Below are 15,564 nucleotides of genomic sequence, written 5' to 3' on the forward strand. Positions count from 1 at the left end.
TACTGGGCTCTTGTGAAACACCACGTGGGTTGCTGGAGCAGCTAACGGCTCTCCAGCAACCCAGACTACAAGTCTCCTGTGCTGCAATTGGCTATCTCCAGGTGGCAATGGTTGATTCAAACCTATTGGCTGCCGCCTAGGGGCTAGACTATATATTGCAGCTAGTTGCAGCCATTTCCCCAGTACAGTTCCAGCACAAAATAAACAATGGGTTATCCCACTATTTAACATTAAGGTCAAGCCAGTTTACATACTAAAGTGAGACTTAATAATACAAAAACAACCCCAGACCTCAAAGCTGTTTTTCTTTGTTTGGAGTGATAAATACTCTTTTGATTTTTCTCATCTATATACACTACTTGCCAAATTTTTAAACACAGTCAGGTACATATTATCACAACCATAAAAATGTATCTCCATTTGGAGGTGCATAGGCTACCTTTGAGGCAGAGGGACTGAATGAATGAATGAAATGGATGAAGCCAAGTTTGTGTTCTGTGCTTAGTAAATGATGTTGATCAGGTGTCACCTCTCAGCCCATTCTATTGCACAAGGGCAGACTATATGTGCAGTAATTAAGGAATGGGCGAAGGATGCTAGCTTTTCTGCTGAAAGAATTAATGGAGAGGAGGAAAGAAGGAGAGAGGTAGGAATGAAACTCATTTCAGACAGGTGGCTGCCCAGACTTTTCTTAAAAACCTCCAGTGATGAAGCACCCACAACTTCTGAAGGCAAGCTGTTCAAGGCAAGCCGGTTATTGTTCTCACTGTTAGAAAATTTCTCCTTAATTCCAGGTGGCTTCTCTCCTTGATTAGTTTCTTCTTGTCCTGCCTTTGGGCACTTTGGAGAATAGCTTGATCAACTCTTCTTCTTTGTGGCAGCCCCTTAGACTGCTATCATGTCACCCCTAGTTCTTCTTTTCATTAAACTAGATGTACACAATTCCTGCAACCCTTCTTCATGTGTTTTAGCCTTCAGTCTCCTAATCATTCTTGTTGCTCTTCTATGCACTTTTTCTAGCATCTCAATGTCTTTTTTTTATTGCAATGACCAAAATGGACGCAGTATTCCAAGTATGGTCTTACCAAGGCATTATAAAGTGTTGCTAACACGACAAAAAGATTCAATCTTTGAACCATCAGTTCTCCCTCCAGTAGACCAGTAGAAAACCAGGATTCAGAAAGGATCACATTCTTCAGCTCCTGAAGTAAAGATTCCCTTGCTCCTGCTCTGCACAAAAAAAAAACATGAGAACGCTTTTCTAATCCATGTTTTCATTAGATGTATGCATTCATCTTTGCAAAAATGAGACCTGGGAGATGATGGAGAGTCCTTTCATTTCTGCTAAAACACCTCAACTGGCTATGTTGCAGAAAGATAGCGTGGCAGCATATTTTCAAGCAAGCATTTTTCACAATAGCTCTAATCATGGTTGTAGGTTACATTTTAGAGCTATTATGTGTGCATAGGGAACAAAGTAATGACTCACTGGAGAACACGGGCTCACAGGTGGGTAAATCTAGAACTTAATGCAGATTGTATAAGCAGAAGAAATGCACTTGAACTCAGCTCTTTATAAAGAGATTATGAAAATGACTAGAAATTTGAGCAGGTGGATCAAGATTGGGTTTATTGATTTAGTTGCCAGTATTCTTTCTCTTTGGGACATGGTGGCTCAGTGGGTTAGGACGCTGAGTTTGTCGATCAGAAGGTCGGCAGTTTGGCGGGTTGAATCCCTAGTGCCGCGTAGCAGAGTGAGTGCCTGTTACTCGTCCCAGCTTCTGCCAACCTAGCAGTTCAAAAGCACGTAAAAATGCAAGTAGAAAAATAGGGACCACTATGGTGGGAAGGTAACAGCGTTCCGTGCACCTTTGGCGTCTAGTCATGCTGGCCACATGACCACGGAGACGTCCTCAGACAAACGCTGGCTTTTCAGCTTTGAAATGGAGATGAGCACCGGCCCCTAGTCAGAAACAACTAGCACGCATGTGTGGGGGAACCTTTACCTTTACCTTTATTCTTTCTCTAAAATAGTTCTTCAGCAAGAACTTACTTGAACCCTGGTGCTGTTTAGGCATATTGTTGTTGTTAGCTGCGAAGTCGTGCCCGACTCATCGCGACCCTATGGACAACGTTCCTCCAGGCCTTCCTGTCTTCCACCATCTTCTGGAGTCCATTTAAGCTCACGCCTACTGCTTCAGTGACTCCATCCAGCCACCTCATTCTCTGTCGTCCCTTTCTTCTATTGCCCTCAATCTTTCCCAGCATTTTTACTGCCTTTGCTCTGCTCTAATATGCCTATATATTAGGCATATTAGAGCAGAGCAAAGGCAGTAAAAATGATTAGCTTAACCCTGTTACCCAAACATTCTCCCCCATTGTTCTAATTTCAGATCAAAAAGCCTTGATTAATGTACAGAGATATACTGCTGGAAGTTCAAGTGCCTCCTTACCCTATTACGCCCCTGTCTGGCTGAAGAAACAACCACGGTTTTTAGCACAAAACACATGTCATAAGAATCTATAGGAAAACATACAGGAACTTACAGAGATGAATATGTGAGATGAACTTTAGAAATTAGAGAACTCCTCTGCACTTGAGTGCAGCATGAAGCCAGCCTGATTTAGCTCACAGTAAATGTGCACAAGATTGCTGCACACATTAGTTAATCAGAGTGATTAATCATCTAAAGCTTGAATTGCAAATTGGAATTGCCTCTCAATTTATTGACAATAAACAAAGACTCTGGGATGAGAAACACTTAAAGGGCCTTCCATCACAGCAGGCACTCAACTTGGCTGCTTAAATCCCATTAATTCCACTTGCTTCTACAGATACGCCTACCCAACATCTATTCTGTGAGCAGCAAGGCATTTCTATAGGGACATAATCACTTCTGCCTGTTCTGGATTCTTAAGCAACTCCTTTGGAGTCATAATACACATTTTGAAGTAAAGATTGCAATTTACATGGCACTGAAATTTTTTGATCTTTCTTAACTGCCAATAGACTTTTCTTGTGCCTGAGTTCTCTACTATAATTTGCTTTTCACATGATAATATCTGCCATATAATTAAGACTTTCACAGCAGATTGACCCAGTCAAGATGTCAAGCACAGGGCCATTTAAATATATTTACTGGGGGGGGGAATGCTAAACTCAAGAATATATCCCAACTGATTATAGTTGTACTATTGTGTTACTTACTGCTACTTATAGATGCAGAATTAGGAATCAGTACTTTCATGGCACAATACTTATTTCTATTTTAAAAGTATAGCAATTACAATGAGCAAACAAATTATTTATCTTCTTGGAAACTGAAATCTTTCTACTATTAGTATAATAGAAGAATTTATATGATTTTGTCTCTTATATATACAATGAAAGTAAAAATGCCCAGAAGTACAGCTTAGTTCCTGGTGATTACCTGTACACAACTGTGCAATTTTCTTGGCAAGACTGTAGAGATGTTTTGACATTGCTTTGTACTGAGATGTTTATTTGGACTTTTAAGTCTAACCTATAGCCCTGAATTTCCAAGTATTAAGTAAATTCAACTCTCATTAATGTCAAACAAGAGAGGCACTTGAAGACAGGTTACCTTTACTTTTTAGAGTTGTGTAAAAAAAAAGGAATATATCAGTTCCAGCTTCTCATGATGCTGCTCCATAAAGCAATTTTGAGTTAACTGTACAATCATGAAGAGATGGTAATCCACCTGGCTAATTTTAAAAGCATTTGAACAAATATATGAAAAGGTGATGTCATATTAGGATCAGGATTAATCAAGATCAGAGGCAGGTTGGTTGGTTGGTAAAAAGGGAAATTAAGTTAGTAATTATTTTAGCTTTTATTAATGATATAAATACTGTATATGTCTTTGTTTTTTTTTACTTTTTTACATTATGTTCTGTATCATTAAAAAAATTACTGATTATTTAGATACAGCTCAGCAGATTGTTTCTGTTTTCATCCAGTGTCTTCTAATTAATTGCTAACTAGGTATGTGACAGAATTGGTTCAAACTTATGGGGGTTTTTTGTTTTGTTTTCTATCTTTTACAGTTACCATATCCACTAGCACTCAAGGAAATACTGGTAAGCAAAAACATGTAACCATATCTTGAAAACAATGACATCAATTGAGATGTATTGTTTTCATTTTGGAGAGTTACTTATAGTTATTATATGTTATTATAAGTTATAATAAGTTAGTTACTCTCCCCCTATAAAACTGGGGGAGGGGAGGCAGTTTTTATGTGAATCTGACTACCACAAGACTGATTTAATTAATAACTGAAGCTGTGGAGCAGCAAAACATCAGCAAAGAAGGTCTAGACTAGAACAAAAATTTGAAATCTGTAAAATAATCCTATTAATCTAAAGAGATCCTCACATCTGTAGCTTTAAGCTTCTCTAATATTTAATAGAGAGAGATAGTACTTTAACTGGACCTCAAAAAGCCTAATATGGCTAATTGAAGAATAATACCTTATTGATATCCATTATCAATGCAACTATCCCGTATGCCTGTATAGTTAACTGGGCCACTACCCTCCACCAGGCTCTGCATTTACATTTAAGTGCTGGGATTCCATTGATAATTAATGTTTCTGCATGGCTGAGAGTTTGTACATAACCATGTGGAAGATTTCCAACAAAGCCTTTTCAGGACCCTGGAGAGCAAATTGCAAAAGCTACACCTAGAAGGCAGACTTGGCACCTATCTGAGGATTTTCGAAGATTGGCAAAGCCAAAAAAAATCCTTCTTAGCTCCACCCTTGCTTGGTGTTGTCTTTAAACCTAAAGAACCTATAACCCTTTTCTAAGCATTTAAACTCATACATAGCTAGTAAATTATAGGAGAATCTTCAAGCTGAGATGGCACAAGCAGGCTTCCCCAGAACTGACATGAATATATATTTATCATATAGACAGTTCTTTACAGGCTTTTGCTAAACTTCTGATTCTGTTGATATGACATCCAGCAGTTCTCCTATGCCAACTATTTCATTGGCTGGTACTCAGCCAGGATGGTCAGTACTAAACAGCCAGGATGTTCAGTACAGTTGTGAGACTATTGGACCACATCCATTAATCTCTCACATTTAGCTCCCCCTGTATAACGTCTATCCTAGGTACTCCCCTATATAATGTCTGTCTGTCTATAATGCAAAGGATTTTAACTATGCTGAGTAAAGAACACAGAACATACTCTATGCTCTCCATCCAGCATAGTTAAAATCCAGGGCATTGAAGAGCATCAAATTGGGGAAATAATCTCATCCCAATTAATCCCAAATGATCCTTATGAGTTTAAATGAGCAGTCATGAAAATGTTTTACATTACAAAATGTAACACCCCCAAATTAACACTAATCAATTTCACGACATCTGTATTTTGTGACAAGGTAATTTACAAACCAATTTGCCTAACATAGCAATATTCCATATTTGCTGTACCATCTTCTATTGAACTATTTTCTAATGATTTTAAAAAATCTAGCAATAATAAATACCAGCTAATAATAAACAGGTTAATAAAGATTTCTTGTTTTATTATTTTATCCGTTTAAAACAGATGTAATGAGTCAATGTGGAGATTTGAAGATTTTTTATAACAAAAATATTTATATTTCTATAAATTCTTTATCCAAAATGCAGCCACCTGTATAGATATGTAACGTTAGAATTTTTCATAATTACTCAAGATTCAGTATGGGAGGTTTCTAGTCATGGATCAATGTTAAGGTAATTTCTTAGTTTGAGCAGAAATCGTTCTAAGTTATTTAGATACAAATATTTGATTCCAGTCATGAATTTATTTATTTGTTTAATTAATTAAATTTATTTGTTGACCCCAATGCAATTCGAGGCACTTTAAGGTATATAGGTATTCTATATTTTTACCATATTATTGTTCTTAGAAAACTCTGTGTTATCTTTACTGAAGTCTGCATCTAGCAATAGTGTGCATACATTATATTATTGTTTTCCTGAAATTCCATATATTATTATTATTTGTTCAAATGATATCATAGTTTGGAATCTGAATATAACTATATTGCTGTTATTCAGGGAGAAAGTCAGTTAATACTAAAAAAAAAAGGGGGGGGCTGCTAAATTTCAGGCTATGTATTCAACTCAGCTGGTAGTTTAAAACTGCAAAATAAAACTGTAATCTTTAATATTGAATATGCTTTCTATAGGGTCTCCCACGATAAATGCCACTTCAGCAGCAAAAAGTAAGTTCTTGAATAAACAACTGCTTGAAATTCTACATTAACTATATATGTTGTACAAGTGAAAATATTTAAAAAGTTTTTATCAGTATCTTATCCACCACTGACTGTATTAAAGACTGATTGTATTATGTTTTTATAATATTCTGTTGCATGGATACTGTTTCAAGTATAAATTAATCCTTTGCTCAAAAGACAATCATTTCCAGTTGGGGAAAGCATCTTTTAAAATTAATATTGTTCTGTGACAATGATCTTATCAGTATGCACAGACCCCAAATTTATTATTGATTATTCCCTTTTATGCAAAGATTGGATCACAGCTAAAATCCTTAAGCTCTGCTCTCCCACATCCTTATCCAGTGCCATGCTTTTGGGATGGGGACCATATTTTTATAACTCATTCACAATTCATTCACACAGCTGTCTGGCAAGGGAGGAAAGAGCCCAAACATAATTTAGACATGATAACTTACATGCTTTAGTCTGATATAGGGATGCAAGAATGAATGGGCTTTATGATACCAGACATATAATTTTTTTTCTTGATCTCATTTTATAGAAGATATCTATGTCTACAAGGCATTTTTATAGCAGATCCACACAGCTAGTGGGTGCCATTGAGAAATAAAGGAAGAGGGAAATACAACAATAGGCTGAAGGTGGTATGAAGAAAAAGTCAAGATGACCCAAACACCTACTCTAATCAAAGCTCTGCCATTTTTCTATGCATCACAAGGAGATTTCAATTTTTGAAAGCCCTTCATGCTGCAGACACCTCTGTTAGGCTTGGAATAAGATCCATCTGGTAGTCTGGTCAAAATGTGTGAATGGAAAGGCTGGATGCTGCTGTGTTTCAGAAGGAAGAAATAGATGGAATAAATTCTCTCTCTGTGTGTATCAGGCATATCCCCTCACCATTTTTCGGTTCACAATTAGGCACTCAAAGCATATGAACAAGCGATTTTTAGTGCCATTTCTCAGAAAAACCCATTGGATCCAGCAAAATTTATTGGGTTGGTGCCTAACTTTTATTAATTTCCATCTGGAATTTTATCATGTCAGGGGAACTGGGGATAAGCAGTGGGAATATGAACTGTCTTAAGTCCTCTTTTGCTCAGAACTGCGCCTCCTAGCACTGAAGAGAACATTAATTCAAAGGAGCAATAAAAGTATCCACATTTGAAGGAAAGGAGATAATTTGTTCTGCAGCAGAGCAAAAAGGATACATATTAAAATAATGAAGCTAGAGAAGTTTCACGTATTGCTACAACAGCACAAAAAGGCATTGTCAGTACTATAAGACAGAAGCTCAGAATAGTAAATTTAAAACTTGCTTTCAAGTGTGTTTAATTTATAATAATGTATTGCCTTTTTCAAAAAGATACAATAATTTTATCTAGCAAGCATTAAACTTACTGTGCATTTTCTGTCTTACCCTTCCAAAGATGCCACTTCGATGAGCACAGTTGCAGCTACTACCCTTAAAGGTAATGTATTACCTTTATGAATTAGTTAGAACACTTCTAATATTTTATTTTTGTCTTAATTCATATCTAAACATTTTCTGGACAGTATGGTACAGCAGAGGCCTATTTAAAAAAGAAACGTGTTGTTGAGTTACAAACAAGTTAGATTAGCATGCTGTAAGTTAACACCCAAGTCCCACGCACAACATTGCACCATGTCAGAAGCAGTGAGGCACTTCCAGGTTGAAAGGATTAGCTGGTGGCATCACCATTTCCCAGGTGATGCCCATTTGGGGTCTCCTTTCATGTGCCCAGCAGGAGCTGGAGCGAAGGATGGGAACTCACCCCTCCTCACAGCAGCTCTCAGATCTCAAACACAGGCTTGCTAACCTCCAGCCCAGCATCCTAACCACCATGCTTCTCTAGTCCCATGCATGATTCCTCAAAATTAATTTTGATTTTTTTGAATTGGACTTACTCCTCAGAAAACATCCAAAGAAAGGGTGCATAACTTTTTGGACTGAGAACTGCATTTGTCCTTCAAATGGCAGACTGTGCACTCCCTAAAATAGGGGGACCAAAAGAAAAAAAATAAATGTATATGGATTTAACCAGTAAATGCAATTCAATTCAGTTAATATGATTACTTCCACATATATAATAATCTCTCCCTTGTATTAATTACATTACCTTGGGAAGTGCTCTGGGGACAGAGGCAGTTATACAGATAATATGCTGTTCTGTGGCTGCAGATGTTCACAGGTCTATAAAATGAGATTGCAGTCTTAAACTGCTACTAGTAATTGCTTGGGCATATAAAGTGCCAACACTATCAGAAAAATAAAATGATTTGGTGACAGAAGTGTCAAAGAACTGTCCCTCTTATGCTGGATGGGGAAGAGAGAGGAAGTTTTCTAGAAGCATTTACCCCTTTCTTAAATTGAGTTACAGAATGCACCCTATTTGCTTTTCCCTTTGGGATTCCTTAGGAGCCTCTGACAAGAATCTCATCTGATAGCACAAGATAATACAGTTTTATATTCATCTAAAGATGGATGTGTCTGTTTGTTTTCTACAACATTTTCATTTTCAAGCACAACTTTTCTACTTTGGTCCATAAGGTGAGATCGCAGTCAACAATAATTGCTTTTGCTTGGTTTGGTTTCTCTCTAAGAAACCTTTGTATGAATTCTCTTACATATCAAACTTTTATATGGAATCTACTAAACAACAGGAAGCTATTTTCTTAATGGACACATCTATATTATTTTCTTTCTCATGCGCACACTGTTCTATGCATTTTTCCCAGTGTTTGTAGCATTGTTTAAGTTGGGGTGTTCCATTTGGTTGTAATTGTAAAGAATAATAAAGTTACAATTCATCTATTACTGTGTGAAATAAGAATTAGGTTGCATTTTTTTCAGATAAAATACAGATCAAATTATTTTACTCCCATATTTCACTATAACTGATAGGATAGAAATGAAATATTTATTAGCTACAGTAGGATCATTTTTGTACCACACTTTATAATATCAGATTTCAGCACTTAACATGAAACAAAGTCAAAAACAGATGTTATTTTAAAACCGCCAAAACATGCACAATCAAAGCTTGTAAACATATTTGGGGAAATCATCTATTAAATGAATAGGCTTGCACTGTAAATTAAGAAAATTTCTCAAATAGATGTCTAGGTGTCTTTTTAAAAATGCATGCTATCTTTGTCCTAAGCAATGGAAAAGTTACTAATGTGTTTTTCTAAAGAAAGGCATCCCATTATGGATTTGAGGATGAAAAATGGTCTACTGGGAAACATTTCTACCTTGTAGTTAACACTGTAATTCATCCCTATAATTCTTATTTTCTTTATATCAATACATTTCAAACTTTCTGGTGCTCAGGATCATTTCAGGGATCTCAAAAATGTTAAGGCCACCCATTCATAAAATGGCAACAAGTTCAAGTAAGTATAGAACAACTACAGCTGAAAAATCATCGTCTTCGTTAGCATCACCTTTTTCTCAAGGAGAAAAATGCTTAATATTTTTTGTTATACAAAATGTCCTTTGTATTCCCTTGTTATTCTATTACATCTTCTATTTTCTTCCCACAAGTCTTTTCTCAAAATCCCAAATGAGTGATCAGGTTTTGGAATATTATGTTAGAATTCCACCAGTCCTTTAGAGTTAGCTTCAGTTGTATTTTCCTTTTTTTAAAAAGTACCTCCAATTATAAAAAAAAGAAACAGGGTAACGGTAATAGGGCAAACTATGTTTGCAATTATTTCCTTTGAGTGCTATTTAGTCTTCTTAAAGTGATTCATTATGCGTTCCTGCCTACAAATGCAGTAGGATAATCCCTAGGAAATTCCAGATTCTAATGAAGGCAAACAGTTTTGCATTTCTGAATATGATACAGCAGCACTTGCTAATTCAGTTTTGCAATACAGTACTGCTGAAATGGAAGTAGATATTAATGACATGATTCCCAATTTCTACAGTGTTAGAGAAGTTGGAAGCTCTTACAGGGCCATTGACAGAATAATTGTCATAGGTTTGAAAGCTCTGATCTCAAAACTTGATGGGCAAATAAATCCACATTTTTATTAAAGTAAACCAGTATGGTAATGGTCACATGATTGGTTTGGACATGTCTACAAGTATCCCTGATATGTATTTATATTGATGTGCCATAACTAGGCAACTGCTGAAAAGCAAGACAACTTAATTGCTAGCTCTCTTCTTTTTGCTAAATTAAAAAAAAGAAAGAGTTAAATACAGTGTTAATGGTTTATTCCTTATTCTTTCAACTTAATCGAAAATCCAGGCTGTTTAGTGTTAAATTTCTCATTCTAATACTGTTGGGTCAGTGGATGCAACTTCCTGTTTAGTCTATTTAAACCTGTTATGTATACACTGCCTATGAGATGAAGCCTGAAATATTTATTTTAGAGAGCTAAAATGAGATCTCCAGTGGATTTTGCTAGGAGGCATTCTGTACTAACAATAAAGATATGGTCTTCTGTGGGTGGCACTCTGCTTAATTGATCCAGCCTACCTTAGTTTTAAAATACTGCTTGACTTAAAATGCCATTTGTCTAGAACATGCATTCATTTGACTTCTTCTTTACAGACCAAAGCTATCAGACCCCTCACATTCGGGCAAATACAACAGACAGATCAGAAAATGTCACTGAAGTTGGACCTAAAAGTAAGTGATGACACATTTACATATCAATACATTCTTTTTAAAACTGCAATATTATCTATACTGATTTCCAGCTATTTAGTGGTTATCCCAATTTTTACAACCCAGTCTGACAGCATTAAATCCAACACATCTAACATTTTTTAGTTGCAGAAAGATGCTGTGATGTCTTTGCCCTACAAGAAATCACCCTTGTTCAAGAAATTTAAAAAACTATGAAAAAAGAACACAAAACGAACACATCCTATGAAGAATGATTTAACAGCTTTTCTTTTCATTTACAATAATTATTGCCTTGTTATGTTTACAAAGAAAGCTCCATAACCTCACAAGCTCTGATATAATGCCACTGTCCTTCCCTTTTAGTGGGAGGCACATCTTGATGGGATAGTTTGTTTATAGGCAGATAATCCACAAAATGTTACTTCGTTGGAGGAGCTAATAAGCAAATTCGAAAGTTTAACATGTATGTTTATTTGCAAAATAAATATCTGTCTAGTTATACAAATTATTTTTAAAAAATCAAAACACTAAAAACAAATTGTAAAATTATAGTGGCTGCTAAGCAGAAAATATGAGGATGATATTATGGCCATGTTAATTGGTCCTTGGTTCAACTAATCTAAGGTGAAACTTTTCCAAAGAAAAAGAAAAAAATGTCCAGAAATTATTTATATTGCTGTAACTCATCTCAAGAAATAAATTTTGATTCTGGAGTTGCATAATGCTTTTAGAGAATTTTAATTTCTTTTAAAATATTGTAAGAGTCTTCATTCATGAAGAAACTCTGGAGACACTACTGCATTATCTATTTCAATAAAAATTTCAAAAAGTCCTTTGACATAACTAAGTTTTTCTTAAAATAATGAATGTCATTGTAATACCTGTTAAAACAACCTTCCTTAAACTGGGGCTCCTCGAGCATTTTGAACTTCACATCCCATAGTTCTCGGCCAACATGAAAGTCAATGTTCAACATTCTGAAGGGCATCCACTCAAAGAAAGCAGCTTCAAATAGCTGCACTTGACACTTGGCCCTTTTGGTCAAAGTGATTGAATTTTATAGTGATTCAAGGTAATAAGACAATTTTAAAGGCTGGGACCATGCATGCATACCATCATATTATTTCCTCTCACATAGGCAAATATTATTTTGAAGCACAGAAAGGGGTAAGAAAGAGCAAGTCAGAACAATTAAAGATGTAAGATAAGAAAAGTCAGTATACCTAAGCCTAGTTCAGCATTCACTATACCTCTCTATACTTTTTTATCTTGAAAGCTGCTATTACCATATTTATTAATAAGTCCACATTTATTTTATTCATTTTTATTTATTAAATTTATATGCCGAATCACCAATCAGGGAACTCTCCATACTGCTTCGTACACTGCCATTATCGTTATTATTTCTTAATTGTTTTGTTTTGTTTTAGGATCTCATTAACTCAGCCCAATCATAGCTTTCTGTCTTGTCCTCCCTATCAATCTGTTTATTCTTCCTTCATTTATTTGTTTTGCTGGGACCTGAGGATGTTGAGAAAAGAGATTTGATTTCCATACTTACATACTGATTATTCCTTTGACAAATATGCTTTGAGAATAGCAGCTAACAATCTGTCGTTTATCTTATCGAAAGTAACAGCAGGCACAACTGAGTCATCAACAAAGATTCCTATGACGTCGGCATTCAGCTTGGGTCCAGCAATTTTAGGTAAGACTTCCCACCCACCCCAATCTCATTCATAATCATGTCTCAAAAATGGACCTATTAAACAGTTATATGACTACCATATTGGCAGATTTGCTTCTTCTGTGATAGCTTATTGCAGTTTCAGCTTGAGCACAGGTATTCTCCTTGCTTTTTATTGTAGTTGATCCAGTGGGAAACCAGGATAGCTGTGGGAATTCTTCACAGAAAAATCATATTATTGTTATTGCGCTCTGCCTCCTGAAGGAGCTGAGAATGGTGCACATAAAAAGAACAATATGTAGAGAAGCTAACAGAAGGTTTTGTTATAGCAGCAATACTTGTGGGAAATAATGGGAGCTGTGGTCAAATATAGCTGAAAGTATCAGGCTGGGGAAGACTTTATTAAAGGGGGTATTAATATTCTCAGAGAATAGTTGCCATCACCTAGTTATGTGGTGACTTGGCTACCCTCACCCCTTTTTATTTTAAAAGTAAAGGTCGTCTTTCTGTAAGGCAAGACCTAGACATTTTAGATAAGTTTCCTTGAGGGATCAGCTCCATCCTCTCAGTACATGGCTCTTAATTCAAGAATGGGCAACCTACTGAGGGCCCTTTGAAATCACAGGTTGATGGGACAGACCTAAAAGGGTGTTCAGCTACCCATTCTCCTTATTTATTTTTCTAATTTAAATATAGTATATATCTTTTTCTCACTCTCTTTCCCCCCTTCTCTTGGTTTATCCCTTCCATATAAAAAGATTTTGGGTGAACACATTGCTTTTGACAGAGCTCTAAATTGATTGATTGTGACAGGTATTTGAAAATAGATGGTTCTACTGATTGCATTAATACAGACTAGAGAGCAACGTGGCTGATTTGAATGTTCTCCATAAGAAAATGACTAACTGATGAAGGGCTAGCATTTGGAAAGAAGTCTTATGATGAAGACATTGTTAGCCATCTACAACCTAAGCCTATGGACTATCTATAATTTATTTTATCTAACAGTTCCAAGACTTTTTGTAATGACTCATCTCAGCCTAATGAACATCTAAAGTAATTGCCAGGAGATGGGTCTAAATTGCTGAGTTTTATGGTAGTGATAGCACCTATTAATGACACAGCATTTTACCTGGAAATTGTAAAAATGTTCTCTCAAGAATGTGAGAACCTGGATGCAGTGAAGGTAGAGATAATTAATCGTGAAGTCAATTGTTTGATGCAGTAATCGTTTCATAGAAGCTTCCCACTTTCTGCTTTTTGCAAGTATGATGACATTTGTTATGTTGTTAGTTTTAAAATAGGGTTATCCTGCCATTCTGCTGAAAACACCAAAGAACACCCCATTGGCTTCATGTAAGGGACATGATAATGTATGGATGGGCACTCTGCTAAATTCTTCCATTCGAAAGAAACACAAAGTAACACTGAGGTTTGGCTTGTGGTTAACATGCATTCATTGGGCTTCTTCATTACAGATCAGAGTTCTCAGAGCCCTGACAACCAGACAAATACAATAGTCAGATTAGAAAAAGCATCTGAAGCTGGACCTAAAAGTAAGTGAAGAAAAACTTATATATCAATAAACCCAATTTTCCTATTTGGTTGTTGCCTGTACAAGAGAGTGAGAGACAGGTGTCTTGGTCTATATACCAAACAAATAACCCATTGGGATCCCCATATCAAAACAACTTACCTTATGTCTGGCCAGAACTTGAAAATAACATTTAACGCAGCACACTACTTAAACAAAATGGTTCGGTTGAGATCTGGATATATGGGATTGATTGGGGTAGATTGCAAGGGCGACTCCAAAATATAATTTTATCATATTTTATATATATCTTAAATTATTGTACACTATTATAATTTCATTTTAGATTGTATTTTATTCCCATTTCATTTTAAATCGTATTTTATTCTAATTCCACTTTAAATTGTTTTTTTTATCAAATTCCATTTTAAATTCCTTTTATCAAATTTTAGTAATAATTTGTTGCTGGAACTTTGCACTTTGATATGACCCAAGGGCTAATCAAAAAAGATTTATTATAATAAGCCCAATTTTGTGTAAACCTGAAACTATCTCTGCCATGTTTTCTAACACACATTACCCAAGGTCATCATAAGATTACCATATCTGGGTTTCAAAAGTATGGGTGACCACTACATATACAGAAAAATGTAAGTATGATTTGTTTGCAGCATAGATATGGTAACCATAGCACTCCAGACTCAAGGTGATGGATCTGCACATGTCCATAGTACTGTCACCTTTTTTAAATAATAATAATAATAATAATAATAATAATAATAATAATAATAATAATAATAATAATAATAATAATAATAATAATAATAAAATAAAGTTGTGTGAGGCAAGTTTACAGACACACTGATGTTCACATGCTTCATTAGAAACACAAGTAAAATAGCTTCTTTGTGAATAGGTTGCTGATAAGGTTGCTTTCCTTCCCTTTAGAGCATCATTCACTTGATTGTTCTCCAGAAAGAAAGGGTGAGGGAATAACAAATTGATAGTCAATCATGGTTTATCTGGTCAAAGAAAATAGGATAAAGCATAGTTTAAGATCTCTTTTTTCCATACTACTGCCTATTAAGCTATTAACGTCTTGTAAAAATGAAGCAATTCGAAGTAATGAAAGCAACTGTAACAAAAAAAGTGTTATCTCTCTTTCTTTTTCATATATAGCTTATTGTCCCAAATCAACTGATTTTGGACAACATTACAATATTATCATTTTTCAGATATGAGTCTGGAATTCTTTCCAAATCCACTTTAAGGTAGCTATCATTTTAATGTACTATCCCAAATGATAATATGGTTGACTGTGAAAAGTACAATAAATCTACCAGTCATTGTCCATTATTTGTATTTTTTCTAAAATCTTATTCACTGACTATTTTGTGAAGTGTTCTAGATATAATC

At 35.4% G+C, this 15,564-nt stretch overlaps 1 protein-coding gene across 7 annotated transcripts in view; it reads left to right on the forward strand.

The window, feature by feature from the left end:
• EMCN (endomucin) overlaps positions 1 to 15,564 on the forward strand; it is a 49,229-nt gene that overhangs the window by 16,164 nt on the left and 17,501 nt on the right. For 6 of the 7 annotated variants that reach the window (XM_083367852.1, XM_083367853.1, XM_083367857.1 and 3 more), the window contains exons 2-7: positions 4,069 to 4,101; positions 6,213 to 6,248; positions 7,694 to 7,735; positions 10,850 to 10,927; positions 12,561 to 12,635; positions 14,093 to 14,170. In XM_083367852.1, coding sequence (XP_083223978.1) covers positions 4,069 to 4,101; positions 6,213 to 6,248; positions 7,694 to 7,735; positions 10,850 to 10,927; positions 12,561 to 12,635; positions 14,093 to 14,170 — 342 coding nt within the window. The remainder of the gene's footprint in view (positions 1 to 4,068; positions 4,102 to 6,212; positions 6,249 to 7,693; positions 7,736 to 10,849; positions 10,928 to 12,560; positions 12,636 to 14,092; positions 14,171 to 15,564) is intronic. The other variant, XM_083367854.1, reaches the window with a different exon arrangement.

The sequence above is a fragment of the Vipera ursinii genome (assembly GCF_947247035.1).
Source record: "Vipera ursinii genome assembly, chromosome: 7".
In the NCBI taxonomy this organism is placed as follows: domain Eukaryota; kingdom Metazoa; phylum Chordata; class Lepidosauria; order Squamata; family Viperidae; genus Vipera; species Vipera ursinii.